At 37.5% G+C, this 20,887-nt stretch overlaps 2 protein-coding genes across 4 annotated transcripts in view; both read left to right on the forward strand.

Moving 5' to 3' along the window:
* LOC137295003 (uncharacterized) overlaps positions 1-8,827 on the forward strand; it is a 109,674-nt gene extending 100,847 nt beyond the window's left edge. The window contains exons 3-5 of the mRNA XM_067826246.1: positions 7,565-7,708; positions 8,231-8,473; positions 8,792-8,827. Of these exons, the coding sequence (XP_067682347.1) occupies positions 7,565-7,708; positions 8,231-8,473; positions 8,792-8,820 (416 nt within the window). The 3' untranslated portion in view covers positions 8,821-8,827. The remainder of the gene's footprint in view (positions 1-7,564; positions 7,709-8,230; positions 8,474-8,791) is intronic.
* LOC137295007 (calmodulin-like) lies at positions 5,049-20,490 on the forward strand. Of its 3 annotated transcripts, none has more exons than XM_067826255.1 (5): positions 5,049-5,138; positions 18,112-18,142; positions 18,592-18,735; positions 19,487-19,729; positions 20,098-20,490. In XM_067826255.1, exons 1-5 carry the CDS (start codon positions 5,136-5,138, stop codon positions 20,124-20,126), a joined length of 450 nt encoding a protein of 149 aa, XP_067682356.1. In that variant the 5' UTR covers positions 5,049-5,135; the 3' UTR covers positions 20,127-20,490. The 3 variants fall into 3 exon arrangements, with proteins under 3 accessions (XP_067682356.1, XP_067682355.1, XP_067682357.1); XM_067826254.1 differs by lacking the exon at positions 5,049-5,138 and adding an exon at positions 15,759-15,841; XM_067826256.1 differs by lacking the exon at positions 5,049-5,138 and adding an exon at positions 17,766-17,837.
* The last annotated feature ends 397 nt before the right edge of the window (positions 20,491-20,887 follow it).

The raw sequence follows: 20,887 nt of genomic DNA on the forward strand, positions 1-20,887 counted from the left end.
CTGCTTTAATTTTCGGAGTCTGACAATAATTGATAAATTTTGATAACGTTAACAGCTGATGAGAATCATCAACTCTTCGTTTCTCATCTATTTCTTGGTCCTGTAGAAGCCACCGTTTCATGTCACTGGACAGATTGATCGTCGTCAGGCGACGTCATGGACGACAGCTACAGCATTCTGAGAGAGACGTGTACAGATCGATCACCCAGCTCTTTGTGAAATGACAGTTCGTTACGATAATGAAGACTGTCTCTTTCCAAACCATATCTGCGCGTTTTTTCGCTGCCTTAATCAAGAGAATATGCTGTGTTCAGTGTGATGGCTTCGTGATGGCGTTACAACAGCGAGACTACTGCCATGTGATGCAAATGTTGGACTTGGTTTTCTCTGCAAGCTTATGTTTTAACTGTTGCAGGATGCTGGGTGTCCACTGGGTGGTCATCCGAACTATTATAGTTTGACATAGTTAACCAGGCGAGGAAATGCCGGTGTTTCGTGCACCTGTTCACCTCATTGTAAATCCGTATCAGCTGAGAGTTATGTCCCTTGTTCATGTACATCCGCTCTTGCCGTTAATGGATAAATGTTGCTTTGGTAACAATCAAGCGATATTCTCAACGATTTCTAATTAAATTAACTGCAGCAAACGAGGATTGCATGCACTGTTTAAAATTTCCCTTAATTCCCAGATATTAATATCCTGACCAGCAAATGAAACGCAACTCTGTTTTTTGTCAAGTTTTGACAAAGCGTTTACTATTATGAGAGTTCATTTTCTTCGGAAGTTGCGTTGTATGTATGTATGTATGTATGTATGTATGTATGTATGTATGTATGTATGTATGTATGTATGTATGTATGTATGTATGTATGTATGTATGTATGTATGTATGTATGTATGTATGTGTATGTGTGTGTGTGTGTGTATGTATGTATGTATGTTTGGATGGATGAATGTGTGTGTGTGTCTGTGTTTCTGTCTGTGTCTGTCTGTGTCTGTCTGTCTCAGTGTGTATATGTTTGTGTGTGCCCTTTAATTCATCTTATCATTGTAGCGTCAGGAAGGTTTTTCTTTCTATGAGCCGAAATGCAATGAAAACTGGTTGTGATTTCAAGAACCAGGAACGGGAAATGCTAAAAGACAAACATGACAAGTGGTTTCAATGGCTAGATGAATTAAAGGACAATCCTGTAGTAGGTGTAAACTAAATTGTATCCATCAGAACATATTGAGAAGAAACATGTGTCTCATAGGTACCCTATCGCATAGGTTAAACAGAATCGCCGTAATACCATGAAAACAATGTATGGCCTACCGGCTGGATTTAAATGGAGATTTCTTACCTTTCAGTGGATAAAGGTGAAGAAAAATCAATTCAGTTTTTAAATGAGTGAGTATATATAATATTTATAAGCGGTAGGCCATAGAATCGCAGTCATCCAAGTGACTGTTCTCGTGTCCTTTGAAAGAATAATGCTGTCGCCTATAGCATCGCTGAAATGGCTTTATGCAAGATGATCTGAACGAGGTTGAAGCAAGTGTGCTAAACTGACACCAGTTACACATTAATTATGGTGTTGTACCTGCCCATATAACCTTCCACAAACAGTTCGCGATCATCATGCTGCAAGGGCGAGAGAAGAAACCTGTGTCAAGTGTCGTTCTAACGCCTTCAGCACTTCCATAGCGCAATCTTGTGCACCCATTCTTTTAATCTGCGCTTAATCTGCTACGTGGAATGCCATTCATCCCACCATTCTCATTCAGCTTTTACCCACTCCATATTTTGCTGCCATCAAAATTGTATGTTACGTATCTGACGCCGATCTGTATGTTTGATGTCTAACTCTGGTCTGTATGGTTTTTGTCATTGAACTCCGCTACAATCTTTACATTTACTAAACGGTGCAATTTCTGCTGATTAACACATTGTCTTTATGTTACTAGAAGAATCACCAGCGAGAAAATACAATTTGAGAGTACAAATAAAATCATGTTTGAGTTAACACTGAAAGCACTTCCAGGTGCCTAGAGCTTACTCGCCATTTACATTAGAAGTGACCCTGAGACCCTCTACTTCCCCGACACGAGTGAAAAGGTGTGGTTTTGTAGTGTGTTATTGGTCAGTAGTTGTCATTCCGCCATTAGATGTATGAAAACGAGATTAGTCAGGTACAACGCGCGCATGACTTTAAGTACTATGGTAATACAATCTTCGTTAATTGTTCTTATTCACGGTCAATTACCAAAACTTCAAAGTTCCTTCGTTAAATTATACAATAATTCTTTAAGTACTGGTCATCTATTTACCAAAAGGGATTGAACAAGATGACTCAGCCATCAAAACATATTTGGATAGGGCCGATTCTGCTAAAGGTACACTGTCTACAGATCGTCACTGAGAGAAAAAGAGTCGGAATGACACGAGTAGTCCCGGAATGATACGAGTGTTCCTTAATGTACTTGTGTTAACCCTGTATAGATTCGTCATGTCACTTTTCACTTTGATGCTCTTCATTTTCCAACTAAATTACATCTTGTTTTGCGAACACCTGTAGTGGGACAATGCCCTGACATATCCTCATTCATTTTCCCGTTTTTACACGTGCGTGTCTAAAACAATGGTCATTCTCCCAGAGAAATCAGCATGTTATCAGAGCACCCCATTAACGCCACGTCGACATTATCACATAGCTGTTTGACAGAGTACAGTAATTATAATTGCAAAATGGTACCAAATAAAAACATGGAAATATGAAAGTGTGTATTTTTTTGCGTGTGTGTGTAATTCAACTTTCAGTTTTGGTTTGAATGCCGCCTGTAAATAATGACGTCTCCACAATTCATGGAGTGTGTCAGTGAATTTGATTTGACGCCATACACGGCAATACGTGTACATTTTTCGCAAATTCACGTCCTTCTACACAGCCATAATGCTGCGTTTGGGAGAATGATTATTTCGTGTCTGGGCGGTCCGTTTCGGCCTTACACGATTTTAATTGGACAACTTTGCCAAAAACACACAATAAAAAGTGTTCACTTTCTTTTGCCCATGCGTCTATTTTCTTATCAACGCCTGTGTGGCAGTGCTTTCGAGGTCCCATGAACCCGGGTCTTGCGCGTAACGAGAGAACGCCTTAACCAGACTACCGCAAAGCGAACCCCTCATATTTCACGTTTCAGATAACGCCGGAAAAAAACAACAACCATACAAAATAACGTCTCAAATATATGAATAATCTTATTTCTGTACGACAAATACAATGGCGGTCGATGTGACATGTGCTGTCCAACATTTGGTTTAGATATGCAACATATGTAGGATACCAATCTGCGTCAAAATATCGTTCGTGTGTTCAGTCCCCGATTTGTATATTATGCATTTTGCATTGGAATATTGATCTACCTCTGCACTGTAATAAAAAAAAGTCACGAACACAACCTGTGTGACTTGTAAGTCTCAATCACAACACTTCTCAAAATATTAACGTTCTTAAACAAACAAACTCGATGCGTGTACTTTCTTTATTGCTTTGGTTTACGTTGAGTTTATCATGAAATCAATCACTGGTGAATTACAAAGGATGGTCAACAACTCTTGTCAGTACCCTGCTATTTGAGACGTAGTGCTGAACAGAAAGAACTGGGCGCTTAGTGATGTAGCGTCTCCGGGTAATGTCAGATATAAACGGCAATATTCAAATATTGATTTCCTGGTTAAAACATGATGACTTCATTCTCTACACATTAATATAGCAGAGACGTTGCCTCATGAGAAATGTACTCATGTTTTCCAATACATTTTAAGGCAATTCCGGGTGGAAGATGGGGAAATGTTTAAAGTGAGTGAAAAATGGGGGGGGGAGACAAGGTATTTTGACTGTAACATCGGAAAATAACGGAAATAGGACAATTTTATAGACACATCTTCATGTGTGGAAGTGTTATTTCCCATAAACTGAAAAATAAACGATCTGGTACTTTTAAGAACAGTCGACCTATTTGGCACTGCTTAAACATACATTATTGATAGTGAAGACACTCTTTGTGCATTCAATAATGCATGTGAGTTGACAAGCTTATCAAGTTTGAAATAGTTTCTTTCTGAAAGAGTCTAGCTTTAATCGCTACATGTAAACTTGCTATATTTATTTGTACATTCACGAGTGTGATTTTGTTTTTAATGTTAAATACGTACAGATCGAAATGATAGAAATGGTAAAATGAATTGGGTAACAAATGTGAGAAATTTGCTTGATAGGTGTGGATTTGGGTATGATTTTAAACTTATTTGTGTTAACTTCCCATATATTTATTAAATGTGTAACAAAAAGTTTAAAAATATGTGCTCGCAACTCTGAACTGACTTGCTAACTCTATCACCCAAAACCTCATTATACAGCTCTTTTAAATCAGATCGTAGAGCAGAGCAGCATCTCTTTGATGTTAACATTAAACAGGGTAGGACAGCAATTGCACGATTACGATGTACATTCCATGAATTAAATAGAGCGAAAGCAGTCCTCTTTGTTTCAATTCATGGGGTTTACAACGTTAGTCATGTATATGAATGTTTTCTATTTCTAAATTATTTTCTTATGTATCTTTTTAATCATATTTATTTATTTGTTTATTCGCTTGCATGTTTGTTTGTTTCTTTGTTTGTGGGAGGATGTTTTGTTTAACTTGATCAACTGAATGTTGCAACACAGTACAAATTAATTTCCTTTTATGTCGACTTGTAATGAAGAAATATTAGGTTTACTTGCGTATCTCAGGAATGCTGTTTAATCTTTAATTCAAGGTGATTGACAAAGGAAGAAATACGTGTACATATGCGAATTATGAACAATTATCTGAAATATTACGGCCCATTAGCAATAATTTATGCCATGAAAAAAATATACATCGGAAACTGCTTTTATGATATTAGATAGATAACAAAAAGTATACATAAAAATTCCTGCCACTTTTATAAATATCCCTACCACTTTTATAAATATCCTTGTCACACTCCCATCCAAAAACATATCTTTAAATGCCACTGGACGCCGTGTTCAGGAAGGAGGCGGAACTTTGAAAGATAAAAACCGGGAAGGCCAGTTGTCTTCTGCATTAACGACTGTAACCCAAGATGGTAAGTGCATGTTTTGTTGCCATCGGGATAAATGCACATAGAAAATATGTTTTGTAACTATCGGAGTATAAGTCAATGTGAATAGTTTTGCTTCCACTTCCCTTGAAGAGGTTTTATCACACCTACGGCGTACGCTTTATGGACTTTTTTCTATGTCATTGTAACACATTATCATCCTTGTATGACTCTTTTCAAAGTAGTAATAGATCATTGTCATTCAGGACTCCGATCAAGTACAAGCTAGTTCGAAGAAACTTTGGATTCATGGTTGATATCTGTTCACATGTTGATATTCTGATCAGTGATTTATTTTCACAATACGTGTGATTTCAGATGACTGATTTCGTCTGTTTCTAGTGTTATAGTGACGTTGTGTACGTTCATGCAAGATAATTGCTTTCTCTTGTTTGACGCATGTTTTCCGTGAACACTTAACAAGCTCGTGAAACAAGAGTCAAAGCGGTCGTTGTATTATAACCGGTTAGTCTTCATTGTTGAGATAAGCAGCCGAATTTAGTCTCAGATAGATAGCTCGGTGCATGAATAAACAACAAACAATTAATGAACTTTGAATTAATGCATACTTGCCCAAAATTTTGTTTTCACGAGTTCCATGAACAGACTAACTTGGACCAACTTTGCATTATTTAGGAGTTAAACGTACTATGTTGGGAAATTAGATTAATGTTATGCAGAATTGATAGTCTCTAAATTTCATTTGGAACCGAACGCGTAGCGTGAGGTTTCAAATGATTAATTCCGAGATTATCTAGATTCTACCATAACCGATTTAAACTCGAACTCCCTTCCTTCCGCGGAAGGCACTGCGTAATCTGACAGTGATATCTGATTTCCATATCTGAACTCAAACTGTACACGTACAATTTACTTTTGTACTGTTGGGTTAATGTATGCGACAGGGAACTCATTTTTGAAAGTTGAAGTTAAATATCCTATATAAGTGATTTCTTTTAACCACATTAGGTTACAATATACGACACCAATGCATGGTTTGGACTAAACACGCTAAAGCTACGAAACCAAGCATCCGAACGGCCTTAACTACTACTATTAGCTCGAGGGATGTGTAAAGTAATGGTATAGGATACTCTACTTTAAGATTACGTAAATATTTTATTTACACTGGGTATGAAACATAGTAATATTATGCATACTATTGGGTAGAGATTCTATCAAACTTTTGTGAACATTTAGAATCGACTATTTATCGTGGTAATTTTGTGCAGTTGATAAAGAAAGCATTTCTGTGAGAAGATTGAGATATCATACTAATAAAATTGTGCATGGCACAATATAAAGTAAATATCAGTTGTTAACTACAAGGTCCATTCTTTGTGCAAGTAAATGATCTGTGTACTAATTCTAGATAATCTTCTTAAATCGTTTTACTTCTAAACTTACGTCATGATACTAATTCGCCTTCAATACATAATATATAAATGATTATTTAACTAATTAATTTTATTCGATTCACATTGTTGGCATCGTCCTCCTCAATAGTAGATGCTTTTAGTTCAAACTTATCCCAGTCATTACTCAGCCTCCAACATGCGCACAGCGTTGACATGTAGCCGACAGTGGACGAGTGGTAATGGTAGAATAAAACATTTTTATAAGTGATTAATCCATGATTTGGCAGGTCCAGTTGCTTCTGGTTCAGTTAAGTTGCTTACATTCACTGTGTGGGAGAATGGCTTATTCAACGTGTCAGCTGAAGCTATCTCTCCATTGGGTATGAAGATAAACACAATCAAATACTGGTTGCGGTACACGTTTAAATATGTTTAGTGTAAAATTTGGAATAATCTAGATAATGTAATCAATGGTTGTTGTTTTTGATTTTTACAGGCAGATCAGTTGACAGAAAAACAAATTGCTGGTAAGTTGTCACTTTTCCTTTCCTCAAACACAGGCTTTGTTAAAATGTTAAAAAGGTATTTTTATATAAACTAATACCGGTTACACATAAGTTTCTTAGAGAGTTTGTCTCAATTTATTTAACAAATCTAAATAAACAAGAAGCATGTTAATATCATTAGATTTGTCCGTGTTTAAACACAAAAAAATCTATGTGTGGAAATGAATCTTTGTTTAGCCAAAGATTGAGTGCGAGTTAAAATACATACATGTAATGTAATTACATGCACCCTGGTAAAACAGGCAGTTTCTATATACCTTAACCATACCATGATAACGGCAGGTGCAAATGCCTTCCCCTTAGAAATGCATAATGTACAAAATCATCTTTGTTTGCTGTTATAAGAGTACCTGTTGTATTTTGCCATAAGTAATAACCAAGCCAGTTGATAGGAACGAAATATTTCATCTCACTTTGGTGCCGTACAGCATGTATATCAGTATTTCACTATTTGTCAGTGACTCATGGAATTGTTCTTTTGATGCAGAATTCAAAGAGGCCTTCAGCCTTTTCGACAAAGACGGCGATGGCACTATCACAACCAACGAGTTGGGAACCGTCATGAGGTCACTAGGTCAGAACCCAACAGAGGCAGAGTTGCAAGACATGATAAACGAAGTAGATGCTGATGGTGAGTATGGAAAAACGAAAATTTCTTCTAAGGACTGCCAACACCAGCTCCATACTGTTTATCTTACTTCATACATAAATGTCTTTTTCTGACTTGCTGAGCACTCTTGTACATGTATTGTTTTCAATGTACCCTGCTTACAAGCGAGTAACATTTCCTATGTAGCTCGCTGGGGAGGCCCATCTGCGGAAACCAAAGAAGTCTTATTTTTTTATATTTGTGAACAGGAATGTCATGTCAAATACATTTAGATGTCCTAATGTCGTTTGTGTTACTGTGAGATAAGTAATGTGGGCATAACAAACTAATATTGATGTTATGCTACTGTGCCTATAAACTGGATAACACCTTAGTATTGGTTGAATTTGTTAAGTGAGCAACTGTGTAAATTAACAGAATGCCTGTCGGCCTTTTAAAATCAGGAGCTGCAGATTAGCAAACACAATGTTGTACATAAAAACAGTTCTTGGGGTTACATGTATTTATTTGACCTGCATTCAAGTATTTTCTTCGTTTCTTCAGGTAATGGAACAATAGATTTCCCAGAGTTCCTGACAATGATGGCCAGAAAGATGAAGGAAACTGACTCAGAAGAAGAAATCAGAGAAGCATTCCGTGTGTTCGACAAGGACGGCAATGGTTTCATCAGTGCAGCTGAGTTGAGGCATGTCATGACAAACTTGGGCGAGAAGTTGACGGACGAGGAAGTAGATGAAATGATCAGGGAAGCAGATATTGATCTTGACGGACAAGTAAAAAATGAAGGTAAGCTACAAAATATATCTTTTGTTTCTGCCACTGAAAACAATTTAGGCTATACAGTCATAAAAGGAATTGTGACATGAGAGGCAATGGTCAAAGGACGATAATCTTGCGGCAGAAATTCTGTTCTTAAACCCATATTCTATTTGTCACTTTCTGTATGCATTGTGAAGGAATATTTTAGCTATATGTGAGATAATGGGGCCTTTGGAGGGAATAATTTTGTGGAACTGCCGTGAAAATGCTATGAAATGAAATGAGTATAAATTAGTGTTTTTGCTTCTGCTGTTATTGAATAAACATTATCCATTTCTCTTTCAGAATTTGTGAAAATGATAACAAGCAAGTAGACAGCATGACCGATTGGCCAAGTCTTCCGTTCACCCAGCTGTCTTTCCGCAAACTTCGCCTGTCAATATATGGTCTCTTCAATAAATTCCATTGTTAATTGTTGTTACCATGGACCAACAATCATTGTTTTAAGAGATTTCATCAAACAGAATGCATTTTTACATAAACATTGTTCTTCTGAATCTGTTACCCACTGAGAGAGAACCCTGTCAGTGGTGCTGGAACGAGGTGGAGGGTCGCCTGCCAGCCTCTGTGATGGCCGAGAAGAGTATCCTGGATCTAAACAAACACCTACAAAACTGTAACAGCTAAATGTTCCTTCCAAAAACTCCCTTTTCGTGCTTTCTTCCGAGTAAGACAAACATACTACACTTACGGTGTATTCAATAAAAGATTGTGCAATTAAATACACATGGTTTACCTTGTTTATAGTAAACAAAATAAATGTATGATGTTGATTCTTACATCGTTATCAAGCTGAAAGTGTTGATACTTTGAGCTTGATACCGATGTACGAATCTACATCCACACATTCCTATTACAACAAGAAGTTGTTATTCATAAAGTTGCATGCTTCGTTTTTGACAGAAAATGCTTTGTTCCGAATTTGTTTGTGTTTGTAATACCACACTCTGCAAAATTCTAACTAACTGAATGTAACTGGATTCAGTATAATGGCTATGTATATGCGAGTAGTATTCCATAATGCTTGTATAAATATCTCATTCAGTTCCGTTGAACAAAAGAGTAAATCCATTAAGGAAAGGCTTGAATAGCGTGTACACATTCCCACAGATGTCTCAAGTAATGAATTAGTACACACCTTGACCCGGGTCAAGGCTGACACGGTCATCAGGATTCGTGTTTCTTCAGATGAGAAACCAATTCTTCGGATTTAAAAAAAAATGATCAAACTTAACCAAAAGAACTGTCTACTTGGACATGAATTTAATAGCAACACACTGCAATACAAGGATCCGTATTGCCGTATATATTACGATACAGGGATCCGTATTGCCATATATATTGTGATACAAGGCTCCCCATTGCCATATATGTTGGTCTTAAAATATGTGTAAGTATTCGGATAAATGCAATTTCAAAATTAGTCTGTGTAGTTAGGAATTATTTACAGCATGTAAAGAATGCTTATGCCGTTTTGTCAGTGAATCACAAGGGGAAACATCAGTTGTAACTGAAACACATGATCTGTTTCGTCTGATAATCGAGACTGGTTATTCTCTGTCACTGACGTTTGGCTTTTTGAATTAACATCACAGTCACTGGTGATCATGTTCTCGCTAAATCAAGATACCTACAGCTATTTATTAATAAACGCACAATCACCAGAAATGTATCAGAAATGCAGAATCGCATCATGCTACCTTCCAGACAAAACATACTCAAACATACTCCGATGCTTATCTCGTTTGTATTCCAGCAATGATCGTTTTACATCGTTATTTATAATGGTCATATTCACCTAGCAACAAATTATATAGAAAATAATCCCTTTTCCAAGGCAACCGCCCACCTTGTGATGAACAATAGGAATTACGATGCGATCGGGATGAGGCAAGTGGGAAGTGGGAAAGAAGATAATTTGATTTGGAAACTCACCTCTCTCCACGTATGATTGCCCTGAACGTGGTCATGGGGCAAACGGTCGATACCACCCTACCACAGAGACCAGGAGGATTGCACTTCCATGAGTTCATACTGTCACAGGTCCAAATGTCTTTGTAGGATGGTGCTTTTTCTGTATTTTTTATATATGACATGTTGGGTATTTGACAAGTCCAGACACATCCACCGTCAATTAACGTTATGTTATATACAATGGAAGCTGTCAAAACCTGCATCTGTCCAATCCGTAAGTTGTAAACACCGGCACAAATTCTCAGTCTCATCGGTGGCTTGTCCATTTATCATCAGCTCTACAATCCAGCACACTGACTAAACAGGATAATTTTTTCAGTCCCAGTGAGTGCCGGTTTAGACAGCTTCCACTGTATTATGCTAAGAACCAGTTGTACCCGTTGAGGTCCGGTTTAGAATATTTCATTGCTTTCAGTAACTCATGCTTGTCGTCGTAAGAGGCGACTAACGGGGTCGGGCGGCCAGGCTCGCTGATCTGGTTGACACATTTCAGCGGTTCCCAATTGTGCATATCGATGCTCATGTTCTTGACCACTGGATTGCCTGGTGCACACTCGATGAGTGCGGCGTAAAACTAAACTCACTCAGTCAGTCACTCACTCACTAGGAACAGTGGTCACGCTGTGTCCATGGTCCTAATTTTGTTTTTGTTGGTAAAAGCATTGTAGATTTACGTGCTTGCGTTAACGTGCTAAACGTCTCCCACCTGCATCTTTGACATCACCTTCCTCTTCCATGAAGCTGACATAAATGTAACGTTACACTACGCTGTAGTCAGTCGCAAGAACGCACCTTATATAGTATGCACGTGCATCAGGAAGTTGTGTACCACCTTGAGCTATGTCTATGACTGAAAGCTTTAAAAAGCCACATCATGCTAAATTTTCATCACTGTTTCATCATTTAATCAACAGAATAAATACTGATCTTCATCCTCAGTGGTAGATCTTCAAAATATCCATGTATTTGTTTTGGAGATCCTTCTCGAGATCCCATAAATATGTTTCACCAATACAGGATGACTTTAGCTGACCGTTTTCAAAGGTACACCATCAACTCGATTAACGAACACCAGTTTTCATTTGAGTCTGACAATAATTGATCAATTTTCATAACTTTCAAGGCTGATTACATGCCTTCTTTCATCAAAGAAAGAAACGTGACATGAGAAGAAAAAAATACTTTTAAGAAAATATTTGACACAAACTAATTCATCCTGAATCCCAACATTAGGGACAATGGTTGCCGACGACAAAACGATTGAAGAAAAACGTTGAACAATAACGATACACTACACTGTAGTCAGTCGCAAAAACGCACCTTACATAGTATGCACGTGCATCGTAAAGTTGTGTATCGCCTTGAGCTATGCATATGACTGAAAGCTTTATAAAGCCACATCAATGGTTTTCCGCATGTATGACTGTAAGCCGTTATAGACGACAGGAGAATGAAAAGTATGACAGAAGCTCAACGACACAATGCCATCGACCGTATACATGGACGGGCATCGCAGCATGAGATCGCAGAGCACATCAGCGTGTCCACATAGACCATCTCAGACCTATGGAGCCGATACAACAATGCTGTGTGTGTTAATGACAGACCCAGGCCATGTCGACCTAGAGTTACCACTCTCGCCCAGGATCGCTACATCTGGTTGTGACGTTTTCGTTCACAACTACGTCAGCACTATCCACAACAATTCAAATCCCTAGACTGCACCGAATCTCCGACCAGACAGTTCGCAAATGACAACGTGAAGTCAGAAGACCAGATCAACGTCACCTCGTTCCCGTTATCAACGTCAATGGTTGATCTTTGGAGCATGACAATGCTCGACCTTGATATCTCCAGGGTTTACATTCCGATCTGGTTTACGTCTCCACTATACCCTGGACACAACTACAGGTCGGCCCGATAATATTATTACCTCCCTTTGCTGGTTCTACATTCTCACAGTAGCCCCTCAGCTACGCCGCCGTTACAGCCGAACTTGCCAGTCTCCACAAAGATAGTACTAAGAGCTGCGAAGGGGGAAATCATACAGACAAGTTGATAGGTTTGAAACTTTCACAAAAAATATCTGCAAGAACTTATTCTACCTCTTTCAGAGAACCTCTGCATTGTTTGTGTAGCAAAGTTTAATCGGTTAGATAATTTAAAAACCGAAACCGAGTTGTGATTGGTACGCGTCGACTTCCCAGCGTCGACACCTGATTGTATGAAAAGCCAATTAATAAAAAATAAATTCATCGGGCTGTAGATGTAGATGCATCCAGGGTACAGCTGAGACTTATCGGATCGTATACTCTGGAGATATCGAGGATGGTTACTGGTGTTTGACAGGGCTTCCTCCAGCAAAGCAATGTTCAGGTGTAACTTTGTCCTTCTCTGTCACACGATTTGTCCTACATTAAATACAACTGTTTAAAGAGGATTTAAACCCCACAACCTCAGACTACGACATTTACTTTCATAGTATTGTAATCATAAGGCCCGTTGAATCTTTAATCTTTAACATGAGACCATGAAAAGGAAATCACGCATTTCATGCTAAATTTCCAGCACTGTTACGTGTCATTTGGTCAAAAGAAATGTTAATGATCTTCATCCTCAGAGATACATCTTCAAAGTATCGACGCGTTCCTTAGGGAGATCATCCTTATCAGGAGATCCTATAAATATGTTCACGAATAAAGGGTGACTTTACGTGAACATGTTCAAAAGTGCACCATCGACTCGATTACCCACCACCTGCTTAAATTTTCGGAGTCGGACAATAATTGATAAATTTTAATAACGTTCACAGCTGATTAGAATCATCAACTCTTCGTTTCCCTTCTATTTCTTGGTGCTGTAGGAGCCACCGTTCCATGTGACTGGACAGATTGATCGGCGTTAGGCGACGTCAAGGACGACAGCTTCAGCGTTGTGAGAGAGACGTGTACAGACCGATCACCCAGCTCTTTGTGAAATGACAGTTCGTTACGACAACAAAGCCCTGTCTTTTTACAAGCCATGTCTACGTCCTTTTTCACTGGCTGAAAAAAGAGGATATTCTGTGTTCAATGTAATGGTTTCGTGATGGCGTTCCAATAGCGCGACAATTGTCATGCGATGCGAATATTGGATTTGTTTTTCTTTGCCAGCATATGTTTCAACTGTGGCAGGATGCTGGGTGTCCACTGGGTGGTCATGTGAAGTATTACATTTTGTCATAGTTTTCGTTTTAAGCCGGTGTTTCGTGCACCTGCTCATCTCATTGTAAACCCGCATCTGATTGCAGATTGTAATCCAATCCCTTACCAAAAGGGGTTAACCCCACCTCCACCGACAACCACCATCCCCACCTGCACACCACATCACACCACACACCCACCACACCGACCCCACCCACCCAGAGAAAGAGTTGAAAGGTTTCCCTACAATCCCACGAACATGACGATATTTCAGGTTATTTTCAGAAAACGCTGAGACAAAACGTAAAACAATAATCTTTAGAGGACTGGTCAGATATATGAATTATCTTATTTCTGTACGTCAAATACAATGGCGGTCGATGTGACATGTGCTGTCCGACATTTGGGTTAGATATGCAACACGTGTAGGCTATTAATCTTCATCAAAATATCGTTCGTGTGTTCAGTCCCTGATTTGTATAATATGCATTTTGTATTGAAACATTGATCTACCTCAACATTGTAATAAAAAATGTTCACGCACACAATGTCCATGACTTGTAAGTCACAATCAAAGCACTTCTCAAAATGTTGACATTCTTGTGATGGTTGGTTTTTTTCGTTTATTATTTTTCAAAGAAAAAACAAACAAAATCCATGTGTGTACTTTCTTTATTACTTCGGTTTACGTCATGAAGTCAATCCCTGGTGAATTACAAAGGACGGTCAACAGCTCTTGTCAGTACCCTGCTATTTGAGACGTAGTACTCAACAAAGAGAACTGGCTGTCTAGTTTTGTAGTGTTTAATGTCCGTTATAAATTGTAATATTCAAAGATTGATCCCTAAATAAAACCTGATGACTAATATTCATTCTCTACACATTAATAAAGCAGAGACGTTGCCTCACGAGAAATGTACTCATGTTTTCCAATACATTTTAGGGCAACTCCGTGCGGTAGATGGGGAAATGTTTAAAGTGAGTGAAAAATGGGGGCAAAGACAGGTATTTTGGCTATAACATCGGAAAATAGCAGGAATGCGCCAATTATGGACACATCTTTATGTGTGGAAGTGTTATCTCCCATAAGTTGGAGAAAAACTATCTGGTACTTTAAGCACAGTTGACATATTTGGCACTGTTTACAAACACACTGTTGACAACGAAGACAATAATTATGCATTCATTAATGCATGTGAGTTGATAAGGTTATCAAGTTTGAAATAGTTTCTTTCTGAAAGAGTTTTGACTTAATTGTCACATGTAAAACTTGCTATATATATTTGAACAATCACGAGTGTGTTCTAAAACTATTGATTTTGTTTTCAATGTTATGGCAGAAATACGTATAGATTGAAATGATAGAAATGGCAAGATGAATTGTGTTACAAATGTGAGAAATTTGCTTGAAACATGTGGATTTGGGTATGATTTAAAACTTATTTATATTAACTACCCAATATATTTATTAAATGTGTAACACAAAGGTTAAAAAGATATGTGCTCGCAACTCTGAACTGCCTTGCTAGCTCTATTACCCTAAACCTCGATTACGCTGTACATTCCGTGAATTACATAAAGCGAAAGAAATCCTCTTTATTTCAATGCATAGTTCTTACAACGTTATTCAAAAGCATGTATATGAATGCTTTCTATTTCTAAATTATTTTTATTTATTTATTATATTTATCTATTTGCTTGCATGTTTGTTTGATTGTGGGAGGGTGTTTTGTACAACATGATCAACTGAATGTTGCAACACCTATACAGATTAATTTTCTTTTACTTCGACCTGTAGTGAAGTAATACAAGAAATGTTTACTTGCGTATCCCGGGAATGCTTTTTAATTTTCAATTCAAGGTGATTAACAGACGAAGAAATACATGTATATATCCAAATTTAAAACAATTATCTCCAATATCACGGACCAATTTAAATCGACATTACCCAAACTTTATGCGATGAATAAATACATATCGGAAACTGCTTTTATGATATTAGATACATAACAAATACTGTCACTTTTATAAATATCCCTGTCCCTGTCACATTCGCTATCTATATATAGCCTTGAATGTCATTGGACGCCGTGTTCAGTAATATAAGGAGGCGGAACTTTGAAAGATGTAAACCGGGAAGGACAGTTGTGTCCTACGTTGACGACTACAGTCCAAGATGGTAAGTGCATGTTTTGTTGCCATCGGGATAAATGTACATAGGAAATATGTTCTGTAACTATCGGAGTATAAGTCAGTGTGAATATTTTTGCTTCCACTTCCTTTGAATAGCTTGGCAGCTGATACAATTACTGAATAGAAAGTTTAGAAACTTTTGTCACACCTACGGCGTTCACTGTATGAACTTTTTTTCTATGACATTGTAAGACATTATCATCCTTGTATGACTCTTTATCATTATCATCCTTGTATGACTCTTTATCATTATCATCCTTGTATGACTCTTTATCATTATCATCCTTGTATGACTCTTTGTCAAAGTAGTAATAGAACATTGTCATTCAGGACTTTTCCGATCAAGTTGATGGCTGTTCAAATGTTGATATTCTGATCAATGAGTTGTGTACATACATGTTCACAATACGTGTGATTTCAGATCACTGATTTCCTCTGTTTTATTGCTATTGTCATGTTATGCACGTTTATGTAGGATAATTGCTTACTCTTGTTTGACGCATTTTTTGTGAACATTTAACAAGTTCATGAAACAAAGTGGCCGTTGTATTATCACCGGTTAGTCATCCTTGTTGAGATTAGTTGCCGAATTTAGTGTCAGACTGATAACTCAGTGCATGAATAAACACCAAACGATTAATGAATTCTGAATAATTGCCTACTTGTTATAAAGTTTGGTTTCACGAGTCTCACGAACAGACTAAATTGTACCAATTTTGCACTATTTTGTATTGATGCGCTATCAGTTTGAGAACTTCGGCACACCCAGTAGAACAATCGAGGCCTAAGAAAGCTCCCTATGCTTCCTTGTCCTCGAAAGAGTTTCAGCTTGATATATAATTTCCATGTTTAAATTCAAACTGTACACGTGCAATTTACTTTTGGTAATATACTGACCCCATATAAGTTCCCCTGTTTCTTCAGGTCGAGTACAAGTTTCACGTTTTCCAAACAGGTTTTCTGTCATCCATGACTTGTTTCCATGAATACTTTGCTGGGTCAGTGTGTGCTACAAGGGAGACATTTTCTAAAGTTGTTGTGATAGTTATCGTGTACAACTGATGTCTCTTACCCATATCAGGTTACAATTTACGACCCCAAAACATGGTTGGCCTAAACGTGCTAAAGCTACGAAACCAAGTAACCCTGACTACTACTTTCAACCTCGAGTTATGTGAAAAGTAATGGTATAGGACTCTGTTCTTTAAGATTACGTAATGATTTTAATTGAACTGGGCATGAAACATTGTATTGTTATGCATACTAGAGATTCTATCAAACCTTTATGAACATTTAGAATCGACTTTTATTTAAGGTAATTTTGCGTAAGTGATAAAGAAAGCATACATTTCTGTAAAAAGTTTGAGATCTCATACTAATGAAATTGTGCATGGCACAAAATAAAGTAAAGATCATTTGCAAACTACAAGGTCCATTTCTTGTGCAAGTAAATGATCTGTGTACTAATTCTAGATAATAGCACTTGTTAATTTGTTTCGCTTCTAAACTTACTTATGATGCTGAGTCGCCTACAATAAATAGTATTTAACTGATTATTTAACTTTTTTAAAAGAGGTGTACTTAGCTAAAGGATATTTAGGTATGTCCACACTTTGAAAAAACAGACTGATTTAACAGTAACAGTAACAGTAACAGCTTGTCCATAATCAAACACTTAAGCACATATCGGCGAGATGGAGATATAAACGAGATTGTAAGCAAGGTATTCTTCACTGTGCAGTGAGCCGTAGCCGGTATGTCACTGCGTTTGATTCAGCGGTGCATGACAGCTGTTCTGTCAAGTTGAAGTGAATAAGGGCAATTCACATTGTTGTTGATGTTCAGAGCGTCATGTTCCAATGTCCTCCTCAATAGTAGATGCCTTTATTTATGTCAAACATGTCCCAGTTATTGCTCGGCCTCCAACATGCGTACAGCGTTGAACTGTAGCCGACAGTTTATTCTGGACGGGTGGGAAAATGGTAGAATTAAATAATTTTATAAGTAATTAATCCATGATTTGGCAGGTCTAGTTCCCAGACTACTGGTTCAGTCAAGTTTTGTTATACGTCTAGATTTTGCTTCCATTCATTGTGTGGGAGAATGGCTTATTGAAACGTGTCGGCTGAGTCTATCTCTCCATAGGGTATGAAGATAAACATGATCAAATACTGGTTAAAATACGTGTATATGTTTAGTGTAAATTTTGGAATAATCTATAAAATGTGTGTAATCAATGGTTTAATTTTGTTACAGGCAGATCAGCTGACAGAAGAACAAATTGCTGGTAAGTTGTCACTTTTCCTGTCCTCGATCAATGTCCTCAAAAGAGTTTGTAAGTTTCATTTTCTCAACTTTGTAGCAAATACAACTGAACAAGAAGCATGTCAACATCATTAGATTTAAATACAAATTTCCATTTGTGGAAATGAATCTTTACCTAGCCAAACATAGTGTACCAGTTATAATGCATAAATGCAATGTAATTACATGCACACTGGTAAAATAGGCAGATTCTATATATCTGACTCATACCATGATAATGGCAGGTGCAAATGCCTTGCCCTTAGAAACGTGTAATGCACAAAATCATCTTTGTTTGCTGTTACAAGAGTCCCTGTTGTATTTAAGTCATAACGAAGAACGAAATGTTTCACCTGGCTTTGGTGTCATACAGCATGTATATCAGTAATTCACTATTTGTCAGTGACTCGTGGAATTGTTTTTTTGATACAGAATTCAAAGAGGCCTTCAGCCTTTTCGACAAAGACGGCGATGGCACTATCACAACCAAAGAGTTGGGAACCGTCATGAGGTCACTAGGTCAGAACCCTACAGAAGCAGAGTTGCAAGACATGATCAACGAAGTAGATGCTGATGGTTAGTATGGAAAAACGAAGATTTCTTCCAAGGACTGCCAACACCAACTCCATACAACATATCTTACTTCATACATATTTTTTTTCCTAATTGGCTCTGCACCCCTCTTCATATGTTGTTTTGAATGTACCCTGAGAGAGAGAGAGAGAGAGAGAGAGAGAGAGAGAGAGAGAGAGAGAGACGTACACACACACTGAAAAAGGTGAAGTGGGCATTAGCTTGTTAGTTTTTATTTCATTCTTACTTGGAATGTTAATGGTCATATGTATTTTGTGATACAGGAGGTGAAAAAGACACTGTATCATGTATCCCAATACAGTAGTGTTAGACTATCAGGACTGACTCCTTAAAATACCATTCAGTACAATATTTGTTTCTGCCACTAGTCTTTATCTTCAATAAGATCAGCTTGGTGTGAAATGTAAATTAAAACCAAAAACGTCCTATTGTTTCATATTTGTCAATAGGAATGTCCTGTCAAATAGATGCAAGTGTGGCAATGTCGCTTGTGTTACTGTCAGATATTGACAAACTGATATTGATTTTAAGCTACGGTGCCTGTAAATCGGATAACATCTTTGTTTTGGTTTAATTTGGAGTTTTGGGCAACTGTATAAGTTACCAGAATGCTCGTCGGCCTTTTAAAATAAGGAGATACAGATTGGCAAACAAAATGTTGTACATAAAACAGTTCTTGGGTTTACAAATATATATTATTTGACCTTCATTATAGTATTTTCATCTTTTGCAGGTAATGGAACAATTGATTTCCCAGAGTTCCTGACAATGATGGCCAGAAAGATGAAGGATACTGACACAGAGGAGGAAATTAAAGAAGCATTCCGAGTGTTCGACAAGGATGGCAACGGTTTCATCAGTGCAGCTGAGTTGAGGCATGTCATGACAAACTTGGGCGAGAAGTTGACGGACGAGGAAGTAGATGAAATGATCAGGGAAGCAGATATTGATGGTGATGGACAAGTAAATTATGAAGGTAAGCTATAAAACACATCTTTTGTTTTTGCCTCTGAAAATGATTTAGGCTATACAGTCGTAAAAGGAACTGTGAAATGGGCAGTGATGGTCAAAGGGTGATATTCTTGTGGCAGAAAATCTGTCCTTACACCCATATCCTACTTGTCACTTTCTGTATGCATTGTGAAAGAATATGTTAGGTAAATGTGAGATAATTGGTGCCTTCGGAGGGAATAAGTTTGTGGAACTGCCCTGAAAATGTTATGAAAAGAAATGAGTACAAATTAGTGTTTGATTTCAGCAAATTGTGTTTAGTTGAATGGTTTTAGGGCTATAATGAACAATATTCTGCTGTTATTGAATAAATATTATCCATTTCTTTTTCAGAATTTGTGAAAATGATGATGAGCAAGTAGATAGCATGATTGATTTGGCAAGTCTTCCGTTCATCCAGTTGTCTGTCTGTCATCCTCGTCTGTCAACATTTTCTTTCTTCAATACATTCCATTGTTGTTTGTTGTGAAAATGGACCAACAATCATTGTTTTAGGAGATTTCATCATAAAGAATGCAAATTTTTACATAAACATTGTTCTTTTGAATCTGTTACCCAATGAGAGAGAACCGTGTCAGTGGTGCTGGAACGAGGTGGAGGATCGCCTCTGTGATGGAGGAAATGAGTATCCTGGATCTGAACAAACACCTACAAAACTGTAAAAGCTACAAAATTCCAACTAATTGACGGCATTATTAATATAATAAATTATTGCTTCTGCTGAAATATATCAATGTTTCCTTTACTGAAATGGTCTACATCATACATAGTAAGTGGATGTTTTAAAGCATGAACATGCATGTAATTGAATTCAGTATAATGAATATTTATATGCCAATGGTATTCCATGACGCTTGTACAAATATCTCATCGTGGTCCGTTGAACAAAAGAGTAAATCCATTAAGGAAACACTTGCATAACGTGTACATATTCCCACAGTTGTCTCAAGCAATGAATTAGTACACCCCTTGACCGGGGTCAAGGCTGACACGGTCATCAGGATTCGTGTTTCTTCAGATGATTGATACAGATTTCAAAAATTGTTTTCAAACTTAACCACAAGAGCTGTATACTGGAACATCAATTTAATACCAACACATCGCGATGCAGGGATTCGCATTA

This window comes from Haliotis asinina, chromosome 8, assembly GCF_037392515.1.
Source record: "Haliotis asinina isolate JCU_RB_2024 chromosome 8, JCU_Hal_asi_v2, whole genome shotgun sequence".
Classification (NCBI taxonomy): Eukaryota; Metazoa; Mollusca; class Gastropoda; order Lepetellida; family Haliotidae; genus Haliotis; species Haliotis asinina.

What these genes read in the sequence shown, in the direction of transcription:
- LOC137295007 (XM_067826255.1), top strand. An exon ending in CAACGAAGTAGATGCTGATG is followed by an intron (nt 18,736 to 19,486) that starts GTTAGTATGGAA and finishes CATCTTTTGCAG; the next exon opens with GTAATGGAACAATTGATTTC. An exon ending in TGGACAAGTAAATTATGAAG is followed by an intron (nt 19,730 to 20,097) that starts GTAAGCTATAAA and finishes TTTCTTTTTCAG; the next exon opens with AATTTGTGAAAATGATGATG.